The sequence below is a fragment of the Mytilus trossulus genome, chromosome 7 (assembly GCF_036588685.1).
Source record: "Mytilus trossulus isolate FHL-02 chromosome 7, PNRI_Mtr1.1.1.hap1, whole genome shotgun sequence".
Taxonomy (NCBI): Eukaryota; Metazoa; Mollusca; class Bivalvia; order Mytilida; family Mytilidae; genus Mytilus; species Mytilus trossulus.
The window spans coordinates 20,828,261-20,841,736 of NC_086379.1; the positions used below are offsets into that span (position 1 = coordinate 20,828,261).

At 30.3% G+C, this 13,476-nt stretch overlaps 1 protein-coding gene across 8 annotated transcripts in view; it reads right to left on the bottom strand.

Annotated features, from left to right (window-relative positions):
* Positions 1–13,476, bottom strand: part of LOC134724773 (ankyrin repeat and fibronectin type-III domain-containing protein 1-like) — a 196,959-nt gene that overhangs the window by 35,992 nt on the left and 147,491 nt on the right. For all 8 annotated transcript variants that reach the window (XM_063588013.1, XM_063588012.1, XM_063588011.1 and 5 more), the window contains 2 exons: positions 5,535–5,659; positions 642–670 (listed from right to left, as the gene is read on the bottom strand). In XM_063588013.1, coding sequence (XP_063444083.1) covers positions 642–670; positions 5,535–5,659 — 154 coding nt within the window. The remainder of the gene's footprint in view (positions 1–641; positions 671–5,534; positions 5,660–13,476) is intronic.

The following is a 13,476-nucleotide window of genomic DNA, read 5'->3' on the forward strand; positions in this document are numbered from 1 at the left end:
ATGAGGCAGTTGTTACTCAGGAAAGAAGATGGAAGGCCATATTATTTGCGGAATACTCTTTTGGTAATCATATACTGTGGATTCATTAATATTTGTTGGATACCAATTTTCGTGGATTTCTTGGGGACAGGGGAACCAAGAATTTAAATGTTCAAAGAATTACAAGTTTCATAAAGGAATGTATGCAGACTTTGCCAAAACCACGAAATTAAATATCCACGAATATGCAAGTTTTCTTCAAACCACGAAAATTGGTACCCACGAAAATAAATGAATCCACAGTATACAAATTTGTAGAGAATTGTATGCTTTACAACTTGGTTGCTTCCATCAATAGGATAGCCTAATTGCAAATGTTGTAAAATCGTCAACGATTTTGGGTCAACTAGTCTATTTTTCTTGTTCTTGATTTATTAACCTAAATGAGGACTTCCACTTCATATTAAATCGTTTCATTTAAAGATTAAAGAAGCAGTACTTTATCTCTGCTCTTCAACTTGACAGTTGCTATGAGATCTTCAATGATGGACTAGACAGTCCATACCTTACAGTAATGACAATCTCAACCTTCCACATGAGTACCAGAACATTATAATTTTGCAACATTTCTGTTAGTTATAGACATTTTTAAGCATAGTTACCTTTTGTCATCTTGATTGCGTACCATGTTCTGAAAAATAAAATAATTTATTCAAATTTTAATATGATATATGATGATGTATTGAGAGTTTGTAAATAATAACAGATTGCCTGATGTACCGGTAATTAAAACAACAATATAAACAATCCTGAAAACTACCATTATACCTTACCGTTGATACTGTGTCTACCCAGTGTGTAGTTTTTTTCCCTTCAGATTTATGAACATTCAACACAAGACCTTGATATTTAATTATCAATGATACACCTTCACTTCCTTGGTAATTTAAGTCACTACAGTTCTTGAGTATTTATATACCTGCATCATTCCTTATATAGCAGAAATGACAATATTAAAAATTACTTTGTACAAAGTTCATTAACAGGCTTTTCAGAGCTTAAGTTTATATGTTCACGATTTCCACATATTTTACTAAAAATAGAATGCTTTTTGTTTCACACTCTATTTCTTTCATAGAAAACAACAAGCAGGCAAAACCCAAAAGAGACACAATAACATAATTAGGGTGAGGGAGCAGTTTAACTTGCATTTTTAGAATGTTTTTGTTGGTAATTCAACTTGATTTCAAAATACAGTGAAAATTGTTAAGAGTATCAATGCATTTTCTAGATATAAAAAAAAAACCAAAAAAGGAAGCTTATGAAACCAGTGATTTGCATTTAATACTAGCAATCTCTTTCAACAGAACCATATTAAAAAATGTTTTTTACATTAAGAACACATTGAAATAAAAAAGTAGCTGACAAACTTTTACAATTAAAATAAAACAAATGTTAATACATACCCTTGGTTTGAATTTGTAATTTAAATATTTCACTTTATAATGCATTTTCAACACTTAACACTCCAGTTACTTTAATAAACTTGACCAAGTTTTGAATTAAATATGAACAATGTAAATTTCCTCCTATTAGAATGAACACCAAGAATCTAGATAAGATTTGTGCAGAACACTGACAGACAAAAATCACACCTGGCCGACTGATTCAAAAGCATTCACAAAATACCTTTATCTAATATAAAAAGATGGGACTAATTAACGTAATGATTTCTACCTTTTGTGAAGAAATGAAACATCTTAAGATTACGGATATCTGCTCCCAGCAGGACCCTTCTAAACCTAATCAGACAATAACGTCAAGAGGGGATAAACTTTATTATTTCACTATGGGTGTAATTAGGTTCTTCTACTTTTTATTCGTGCACAGCATCAGAACGATAAAGATGAAACATCGACAGACAGGATTTGTTTCAGGAAGCAGCAGTTGATGATGTCAGACTTTCTATCTTTCACTTTTTACTCTCTCTATATATCTATTTGCCCATCATAACCTTAATGGCGAGTTAGCTTGACAGTTATTAAGATTATCAAAGGTTAAGTAAAACGTTTATGCTTTGTACTATTAACCAAAGTCAAAGATTCATCGGGTACAGAAAGGGAATGTATTTCAACACATGGAGCATTTTATGTGATTTTTTTTTTCATTTTTTTTCTATACTTTTGATGTAATATAACGCCTCTTATCTATCTCCTTTATACATTTGTAGTGCATCAACCTTCGTTTTATAGTCATCTTCACATTTTGCTTCATGCTTCATTACTGCTTGTTCAGCCAAGCGGCCTTAAACATTCACAATCAATCAATGAATAATTATTGTGATCCCAGAACCTAACTTTTTAAGAAGAAGCATGGATAAAGAATAAGAAAACCTGGCTGAATTGAACCACTCAATATAGCAGCAATCAACTGGTTTCCCATCAAAGTTGAAACATGTGACATGATATCTGTTTATCCACAATTTTCCTTCAAGCCTGGACATTTCTTTGAAAGAGTTCAATGTTTGTCTGGTTGAGCATGAAGACAGCTTGTGAAAGTTTCCCACATGAGGGTGGTAGATATATAGTCAGGTTCCATTGTAACCATAAAGAAAAAGATGTTAGATTTTAAGTCCTTTTACTTCCAGTCTGCCTAATTCTGTTTGCTTAGATGTTTGTAAATATTTATAATTAGGATTTTTCATTGAAAGGTTATCTTTATTTCAGAATGGCCAGTTTAAGGGTGGACAATTTCTTGTTTTCACAACCTAAAAATTCTATTTTCATGGACATTTATTTTTGCTCCCAAAGAAAATTGCTTCAATCATACTGATGACACTTATTATATCTGTATATAGTGCAAATATTTAAAATTAAAGAATATATCTACTTACATAAAATGGTTTATACAAGACAGTTTGTTTTTGTGATTAAAAACAGTCGAGCCCTTTCACTGCACTGACAATATAGCCTTATGAAAGATACTGATATGCCCCTTAGCCTTTTCAGAAAAGACCTTGACCACCTACATGCAAATATTGGAAGATTGAATAATAAATAATCATTTTGCACCCATTGTATATGCTTATTAAATATCAAAAGCTATAACTATTCATTTTCCATCATATTGCATACTCATCTGTCACAATCCTAGTGACAATTTATTAATTCAAATCACCATCCTCCAAAAAACCTGAACATTTAAAAAAGTCATTCAGTCAGAATCATCTCAGCGGGAAAGTTTCCTGTCAAAACTTACGAATTATGCACATTTTCTTTGTCAGACAAACCTATCCTTTTAATCTCCAAAGTATTACAATTGTAAAGTTGTTTAATAATTACAATTCAAACTATTCTAAAAACATCATTTGATGTCACATAATATGGTCTCTTGAGCGTCAAAAAGAAAATGAACATGAAAAACTTTTTGTAAATTCTTACAATAAAATTGCCGTCATTTGATGTCGAATAAGATGGTCTCTTGAGTGTCAAAGAATATGAACAAGAAAACTTTTTTGCACATTCTTAAAAAAAAATTGCCAACTCATCATTTTTTTTTAGATCTTAATTTTCTTAGAGTTATAACTATGAGAAACATCTACTATCAGTAATTGCAATAATTTACATACTATGTGACCTGAAAGCCTAACATTGACACTTATCAACATTTATACGATTTTAATGCTGCTAATTTCTACTTATTCATAAGTTTGCCAAATTACCTATTTGTACTCATTCTCCACCTAAAAATAAAACCCACTCTGTAAGAATCTGACAAAATGTCTTCCAAATTGAGTTCAGTCTAGCAGCATGTAACTGCACTAGTATGTCATGTCACAATTTATATGGTATTGTATGTCTACCCCTACAGGGAACAAATCTGAATACCAATAGACAACATTCTTCATTTATGATGCATCCAAAAAATGAAGAAAAAAAACCAACATTACAATACTAAAGTACTGGAAATATAACAGCAGTGAAGGAAGTCTGACTCATCAACTCATATTATAGAAAGTTTTAATTCTAATCTAGGAGATTAAAATTTCTTTAAATTACCATAACTGTTAAGACAATTAAGATTGAAAACTTCAAGATGGTAAATCATAAATAATGAAGTATTATTGGTGATTTTGTAAAAAAAAAACTTTCATACTTCCCGTCAAAGAAAATGCATTAGAAAAAAGTCTGAGGTCTGTATGAACAGAAAACAATATTGACTGAGGTAAAAGGTTGAGGTCAATACTGTCCATCAGTCCTGAAACATTTATATGGTACAAAAGACTAAATGTTTTATATCCTACAAGGTTGTAATTAAAAGGGGGTGAAACAAATGTTAACCTAAAACATTCTTAAGAGTGAAAATGGTTAAGAGAGAGTGCAAGTTTAGAAGAATATAATGTTACCTAACAAAAAGAAATATGTTTCATTATTGCTATTTTGTTCATTTTTCCTTTGATCTTTTTTTGTGATAAATTTCATATCATGCTTCTGGCTTGAGATGGAAAAATTATCGCTAGAAACTATGGAGGCCACATGGCGTTGCTAACGAAATTGACAACGTTGTCATAGGTAAAATAGCGATGAATAGATTATCATTGGTCATCTCAACTCGATTGCTTTTCTCACTTTCGCTGTACCAGCTCAAGCGAGAAAATCAATCTCGTTGAGATGATCAACAATAATCTATAAATATCAGTATGCAAGTTTATTCAGATTTATATGTTCCCATTGTTATCACTTATAGTTTTTACAATTTTCCATTACAATTTACTATGAAATTAACAAACATATTTTGTAAAAACCTTTATCAATCCTTGAATCAATGAACTAGTCATATATCTTAAATGGTGTATTGTATTTCAATAGTCAGTAATGTAAATACTGCTATACTGTAGCTTTGTCATATCAAAATAGACAAAGTTCATTTACATCATATACATACTGGATCAGGGAAGAATGCAATTGCTATATAAAAGTCTCTATCTGATCATAAGCCTGGTCGAAATTTTGTCTGGAATATGATTGCTTTCATGCATTTCCTAAAATCTGCAGTGATGATTGGCCATCTTTGATAATCTTTCTTCTGCCAAACATTTATTTTGATAATTAATAAGGACTTGTTGTGATTGCCAATGAATCAACAATCTGCACCACTAGACACTAGTCCAATGCCCCAAACTAGTAAAAGGTTATTCAGACTAGCATATACTTGCAAAACTTTGTTTGGACACTTAAAAAAAGTTTGTATAGGGGTCTAAGAACTAGTGGTAGGAAAAGATTTTGGTGGTCTGAAACAACTATCCACCACAGTCACTGTACAGCCTTCAACATTAGGTCAAAACCATACCATATACTATAGTAAGGTACTACAGGATAAAATGTGGATCATTATGTAATTCCATATGAGGCTGCATAAAATATTTCTTGTAAATCTTTTAGCAGGTAAAATATTTCCAAGAACTTGACAACGAAGCCTCATTTACAGACAAAAGATAAAATAGCCTAGTGAGTTTATATACCACTTGAGGTCCCTTTAAGGATGTGGACACTTACTGTTTTAGGTGGTGTTGTGTAGTATAACTGACTAGAACCAATATTGGGAACATCATCTGACACACTTGTCATTGTTTCTGAGGAAGTTGTTGAATCTGTATCATCTTCGAAATTCCAGGCAGAGCCTAAAAATATATAAATTAAAATATACTTATTTTTTGAGAATCTCAATCTTTCTGCATAATGGAAAATCATATAAAATAAAATGAAAGAAAGAAATAGAGGATAATTTTCTATCATAATGCTTAGTTCCTTTGTAAGCTTTGCGTGTCAAGGCTATGCATGGAACCAGTCTTCATGACTAATTAGGGGAGACAACTCAAGACAAAAAATATATTTTTTTAAATAAACAAACTTCAGAGGTATAGAAAATGCTTCATTATATTATGTTCAGTATCTAAAACATATTCAAATAGATAAAATGTCAATGCTTCCTCTTAGAATATGTCCTTAATTTGTGATATTTTAAAAGCTATTCATGCTTTTAACAGACAAGTTTTAATATACAAATGTTAAAAGTCTTTATGAGATGAGAAACTGTTTAATCATGCATTCCCCTGATAAATATTGCGTAAACTAAATATCAATCTTATAAGGAAAAAAATTCAAGTGTAAGCAAACTTTCAAAAAATTATTATTAAATAAAGTTTGGCACACTCCCAAATGACTAGTAATAACTAGCAATCTGTAATCAATATGCACTAGCATACAGTTGACATACTTTCTTATTTAAGAAAATTTTATCAGTTTTCTTATATAACATTTATTTATCAATTCCAGTATAATTATTTTCAATTACTTGATTAATTGAAATTCTAAAATTGGTATATATGTGAGGGAAACAGACCTGGTTTCAAATTTCATAAAAAAAAGTTGCACTGCTAAAATCTTCAATAAAAAAAGTGTTTCATAATTTAGGCTTTTAAAGACAAGAGATACAAATCTACTATGAATATTCATGGCAACAAGATTGATTGATTTTTGGAGTTTTAACGCCACTTTTAAGCACTGCATTTAGGCTATTTTGTGGCGGCCAGTTTTTATTGGTGGAGGAAGCCAGAGTGCCTGGAAAAAAACTGAAGACCTTCGATAGGAAAACTGACATTCCTATTCAATCAAAATTGGAGTAGAGTGCACTCAGACAAGCGGAATCAAACTGGTAATCTGAGAGTTGACTGGCTAGTGATTACAGTAGTAACTACTTACTGTGACCACTTGGCCACAGGCCTCCATGGCATCAAGAAGTGGACCTTTCAATTTATTCTTAAAGCTATTTCAATCATGTAATGTTTGGTCAAAGCAAAACAATTAATATATATCTTTTTTTTCAATCAATATAATGTACCGGTATACTGCAATAAGTAGGAGTTTCAGATAAATGATCAAAAGAAAATCAATTTTCAATAAAAAAAGAATTTCTATCATTGTGAATTTTGTGCAAGTGAATTTTGGGAATTAAACGCTGACATATTAATGACGGATTTTTCAGTCCAGTTGTAAATCAAGGTTTCTCAGCATATGTCTAATTTTCAGATCATTTTCATAAAATTTCAATTAAATAACAGGCATGAAAATATTTATCTTACAATTGAAGAAATAACCAGCAATATCTGTTGGTGGCCTATACAAGACAACCTTCAAATGTTTGTATTTCATTTACAAAGAACACATCCCAAATTTAAAATGTTTATATTAACAGAATCAACAATTGTCTGAAGTTAGAGTAAACACCACCCTATTTTATTGCAATAAAAGAAAACGAAATTACAAACAACATTCAACTGTATGCAGCCTGTATGAAACTCATTGGTGTTTTTACTTTTACACAGTCAACCATACCTACTGTATACTTTAAGTCCCCAAAAGTTGGCACTAGGCCTGCATAAATTTATTGTGAAAAGAATAACACTGCTGTCGAAAATTAAATGAACTTGCTTTACATACGAGCTTTATTAAAACGTTTCAAAAAATTGTGTTCCAGTACACTCAAACAATGACATTATTGAGATAGTAAAACATCCAAAAGATATACTACTTAATGAGCCTGAATGATCTTTAGAATGTATAGAATGTTTATAATGTAAAATGAATTTAAATGAATCTAATATAAAATGTAACACGTGAAAATTGAAAGTACGGTAAAGTGTAAATCCACAATTCAAAGTTCACATTTTATAAAACAGGTGAACTTTTAATGTCATTGCTCCTAGCTGTAGATAGAACTATTTGTGAAAGACATGTCTTCATAGATGCTATGACTTTCTAGCTCCTTTTCTTTCCATATGTGTCAGAACAATAAGATTAAGGTTAGGTCAAGCTTTCAAAGTCTTCTTTGTTATATATAGCAGTCACTCATCATTGTCATTTACAGCTTATAAGCTATATATCTATACTAATAAGTCATCAGAGTAATGTTTCCCACTTTAAAGTCTGATGGTCTTTTATAAAATATGGTTTCATCTCTAAAAGCTTATATTCGGGACAGAACTCTTTATGAAAATTATGAAGGATAAACACTCTGACACTCAAGCTTGAATAAATTTGCTGACAGTCTAGCTAACCAGAGCTTTTCTACAGATAATGAAAAAAATATGATTAAAGTAAAAACATACAAAAGATAGTACTTAACTTACTCATAAGAAATACCATTCAGAAAAGATCACATACATTAACTTTTGCATTTAAAAGTAAAATCCTTTATGCATGGATCAACAAAGACCTAGATACAATTGACAATCCAGCTTTTATATTAAAACTTTTGGTTCTTATCTGGTTTTTTTACACCATAACCGCAACCTTCAACTTTATTCAAATGAAAATAACTCATGCACTGAAACCCTCATTTCGTGAATTAAAATTAAACAAGCTGGAATACTACACTAAAATAGAACTAACTGTACAGAAACAAAACGAAGTTAATTTACAGTTAAAATCAGTGCAAGGTAAAGCACTATCTAATCACCCATCTCCTACAGTTTCTAAAGTAGGTACTAATTACAGTTAAATCAGTAATAAGTACAATAATTATTAAATGAGGACAAACTTTAGTGCACAGGGGGGTAACGTTGTCATTCTATTTCAAAGTTGAAATTCTGCAATGACTTTGACATTGTGCCCAAATTAATCAGGTGTATTTAGGTGAAAGTGAATTAGAAAATATAATGGACTGATGCATTCCAGATTATGATTTCTCATTATCAAATGTGCTTAAGTAAACGTATTGTAAAAAGACTATAATTTTTTATAGATTTATGTACACAACATACTTTCTATCTGAATGATGTGTAACCTGGACTTAATAGAAATGCATGTGATAAGTATATCAAATTATCAAGTGCAATACCTCTGAGGGGTATATCAAACTAAAAGTACAAAGGGCTGCTCAAAGTCAGAAAACTAATGATAATCAAAGATCCCTGGATGATTTCTTTCATCCCTTTACGTCATATGTTCTTTTCTTATACCAGCATACAATGATTTACTTTGCACTAAAACATATCTGCACTTCCTCAAACTTAATGGAAAACTTGATTCCTAATTCATTTTCCACAGTTTATTTAGAATGTGTAAGTTTATATGACTGAACTTATCTAATGTTTTCTTACATGTAAACTTTCAAGATGAAACTGATATGAAATCATAACATAAACCAATAGCTTTCCATTAATCATAGGTTACTAGTACTTTACATATCTTCTTCATCAATTATAATTATTCATTAACCAAATACTGTAAATTCAGAAATTAATGCGAGGTTTTTATTATTGCGATAAATGCGACAGAACTGTAAACGCAATAATTCAAACTCGCATTGAAATATTTTATATGAATTAAACAGAATTTTTCTCAAAATCGGAAAATTTAAAATCGCATTTAAGTCTGAAATAACAAAATCGCAATAATAAATGCATGCAATAATTTCAGAATTTACAGTATACTGTAGTGAATTGTTCGATGTGTCTTAACATGCAACAATGATAGTAAATGTTTTAAAAGGAAATTATATTTTAACACTTTGTGACACACAGATACAGTGTGAATTTGCATGTCCTGGAGCATAAGGATCTTTTTCAGATCATATTTTTAAAACCAAAGGGAAAATATCTTATTGAAAATTCATGTAAAAATTCTATCTGATCATTAAGATGTTTTTCCTTGCCTTGTAATAAAAATATTAGCTACAACATTGACATGCAACCAAAAAATCTTGTCTGTCAGATACTTTTTAAGATCACATATAAAGATGGTTAAATGTAAAAAAATTGTCTGAAATTAGCTGATTCAGAAGTAATCCTTATCTGACCATACCAAAATTTGCCTGTCATTTCAGTCACTTGGATTTTAGAGTTGTCTAATTGGCACTCATACCACATCTTCTTATATCTATTGATATAATACAAATTCTTGTTCACAACTGATCAAAAAGCATTTTAAGACATTGCAGATTACATCAGTTCCCCAATGACCTTTCTTCATATTCTTACTAATGTAAGTTTTGGAATCTTGCCTGTGAAAGGTGCATCTTAGTCTTAGACTTATCTGACCTGCAATAAACGTTCTACAGACAATGTCACACAGAGACTCCCAACTAATTCTACTATTGCACTAAAGCATGCACTTGATTCTTTACTTCAAACTATCTCTTTAATGCATTTCTTTTAATGCAAATATTAATCTTTTGTAATTTTCATATAATCACCTAAATCAACACTGCAGAGCTGGGTCATAAAACGAAATGCCTCATATATGTTTTATCATGCAAAGAATTGACAAATTACATGTTTTACAGGAATACTGTACATAGTTTCACTGTGAAGTTATGTAACAGTATAACTATCATACACATGACTAAATAAAGACAAAATCAAGCATTTAGCCTGGAAAATTAGCCATGTAGTTCACGTATTGACGTGGATAATAAGTTAAGTGCTTTATGTCAGAATGGCTTTTTCTTAACTCACTAAAAGAAGGTAATGTTTCAAGGAAGGTCAACAAGAAAGTAAAAAGTTTTTGCTTATTTTTGACAAAAAGCTAATTTTTCAAAAAATATAACAGTATAAATAAAGAGACCAAAAGCTGGTTCCATTTATAATCTTTTTAACCAACCCTTGAGAATTTCAGAGCTTAATAGAAACATGTAAGAGGCATACCCTTACAGAAATGAAAAGTTTGCTGCAATATTGCAACAATATAGCGGCAATATTGCGGCAAACAAATTTGTTTGCAAGAAGTGTTTGCAAGAAAGTTGCAGGTTGTTGCAGCTACCTGCAATATTCCCGCAATGTTACTGCAACAAAATTTGTTTGCAAGAAAATTGCAGCAAGTTTGCTGCAATGTTGCAAGAAAGAATTTGTTTGCCAGAAAGTTGCAGGAACCTTTTCTTTTATTATTTAAGGAAAGACTATTTGCAACAACTTTGCAAGAAAAATTTCTTTAATAATGTCAGACATGTAGTAATGCACCAATATTTCAAGCATTTTAAAATATTACATTTTTAAAGATTTAAGGTTCAAATAATACACAAGGTATGGTTTCTTTGAACATTCAGTTATGGAATTACTTCAAATTATCTAAATTTGTTATGGTCATACTTTATTTTACTCAGATAAATCTGGATATTTGAATAATTTATTTGAAATAATCTTCAAATAACAATTAATGCTTATAAAGAATTCCTAAACTGCACGTTTATCACAATTTTAGATATTTTGTAAGGAAAGAATACTTTGGTATTCATTTCAACAAATTTAATCTAAATAATTGAGTCATAATACTTTTTGTTCTATATGTATTATTATGCCTTTTTGTCACTTTTTTGTGACATTTTTCTATAAACAATATTTTTAATTCTAATATTTTCCATCAAATGAATTTAGCCTCACCTGCAGTTTAATTTCTAGTATCATTATTTTAAAATTATTTATACACAAATTATCTTTCTCATCTCAATTAGTAATATGAGCTGGTGATAGAAATGTAATGTGCACATCTGGTTTTCATTATCTGTGGAGCTGTAGAGACAGGAAGTACCATAAATTAATGTACACAGAGTTTGAGGCCAAATTAAGGGCAGAGCATTTCTTGTTTGTATTATATTTCCATTATAACTTATAAAACCAAAGATAAAAAAGATGTATTTATAATTATTTATATATTATAATAAATAACAAATATTCAAGATTTAGGCAATGGATATTTATAATTATGGGCAAATTTCAAAGGGATCACATTGAAACAATACCCTAAGCAACCTTGATCAACATATATTCAAAATTTGAACTGGACATGAACATGCATACAACAAACAAAGATGTCTTCTATCAGGAACAAAGTAATATGAATTTTACAATGGATTTAGACATGTTAGATCCAAAAGATCCAATTGATTCTATTGACACTGGGTAATGCAGATGCTAGCCTTCAGTTGACATGACTCTTGGATTCAGGAAGATTGGTGTTTACACACAATTTGGACAACATCTTTTGGTAAGTAAAATGGAGTTGAATGTCCACCATTTTGAATAAGTGCATGCTCTTTAACAGTTCAAATAGTGATAAATAAAGAGTCTTCTTAATTTAATAGAGTTGGCAAAAGTATTAGACAATAGATTTATGCACATGAATATTATCAATATTGTGTAAGACAGGAGATATTTTTTTAAATCTTTTAATTACTGTATGTTTTAGAAATAACATTACTTATATTGAAACAAGAAATCTTCTAATAAAAGCAGTTTGGTATTAAATAAGAGATCTGTGATTTAACTGTGCCAATAAGAGGTTTGTCAACAAATGGCAACAATGTATAGCTTTCATATATAATACACAACTTATCACAAAAATTAACATTTTAAAGAATAGACTAGACCAATTATGTTATAGTTCAATGAAAAACAAATATTCAAAAAAAACAATAACAACCTAGTACTGACATGAGGTTAAATGTATTCTATAGTTATATGCAATTTCTAGAAGGACTTGATCACTTTTAGACTTTGGCGCTTTAAGTGAAACAAATTCACGCGTAGCGAGTCATTTAACAGTGAGCACCAAATTTGTTACGTTATTTTGAATAGACAGAAAAAATATTACAGTCATTTCTTATAATTTAATACTAAATTCCATTTTAAACCGTAAAAAGCTATGATAAAACGTTGATGATATCACGGTCACAAGACTAAATTATGTATATGGGCTGATAACAAAATAACGTCAGCCAATCAGAAGACAAGTTACATCCAAAATTAAACCATATAGTAGTAACTTATATCTGTGTATCTTTATGATTTTAGTTATTTTTTTTATGTCTACTAATTAAAAATCTTCAACTTTTATTTTGCAGTATTTTTGAAATCAGAAAATTCAACTTTAAGGACAGTGAGACTTATAGAGAAACTGTGAGAACTGAAAGCTACACAGATGTAACACGACAACCTATAGAGGACAGAGACCATTTTCAACCTACAGAGGACAGAGACATTTTTTTTTTATTATTAAATCATAAATTATTAAATGTTTAGTTTTTAATTCCAAATTTTACACCTGAATTGTTGAAAGATTTGCTGCAATGTTGCCGCAATATTGCAAGAAATTAATTTTCCTGCAATATTGCTGCAACATTGCAGCTAATGAACTTGCCGCAATATTGCTGCAACAATCACAGCTACTGATTTTCCCGCAAACATTTGCTGCAATATTGCCGCAATTTGTTGCGGCAATGTTGCAGCAACTGTTTGCAAGAAAACTAATTTGCATACGAAAAATGAATATTTGCAGCAATATTGCCGCAACTATTTGCAGCAACATTGCCGCAAATATTTGCAAGAAGCCTTATTTTTCTGTAAGGGTAAGGATACATAAAAGAGGTGAACTTCTTTCATTTTTTAAAAAGAAAACTGATTTTGTCACCATATCTTAAGATTATCTTGGTAGCAGTCAAGTT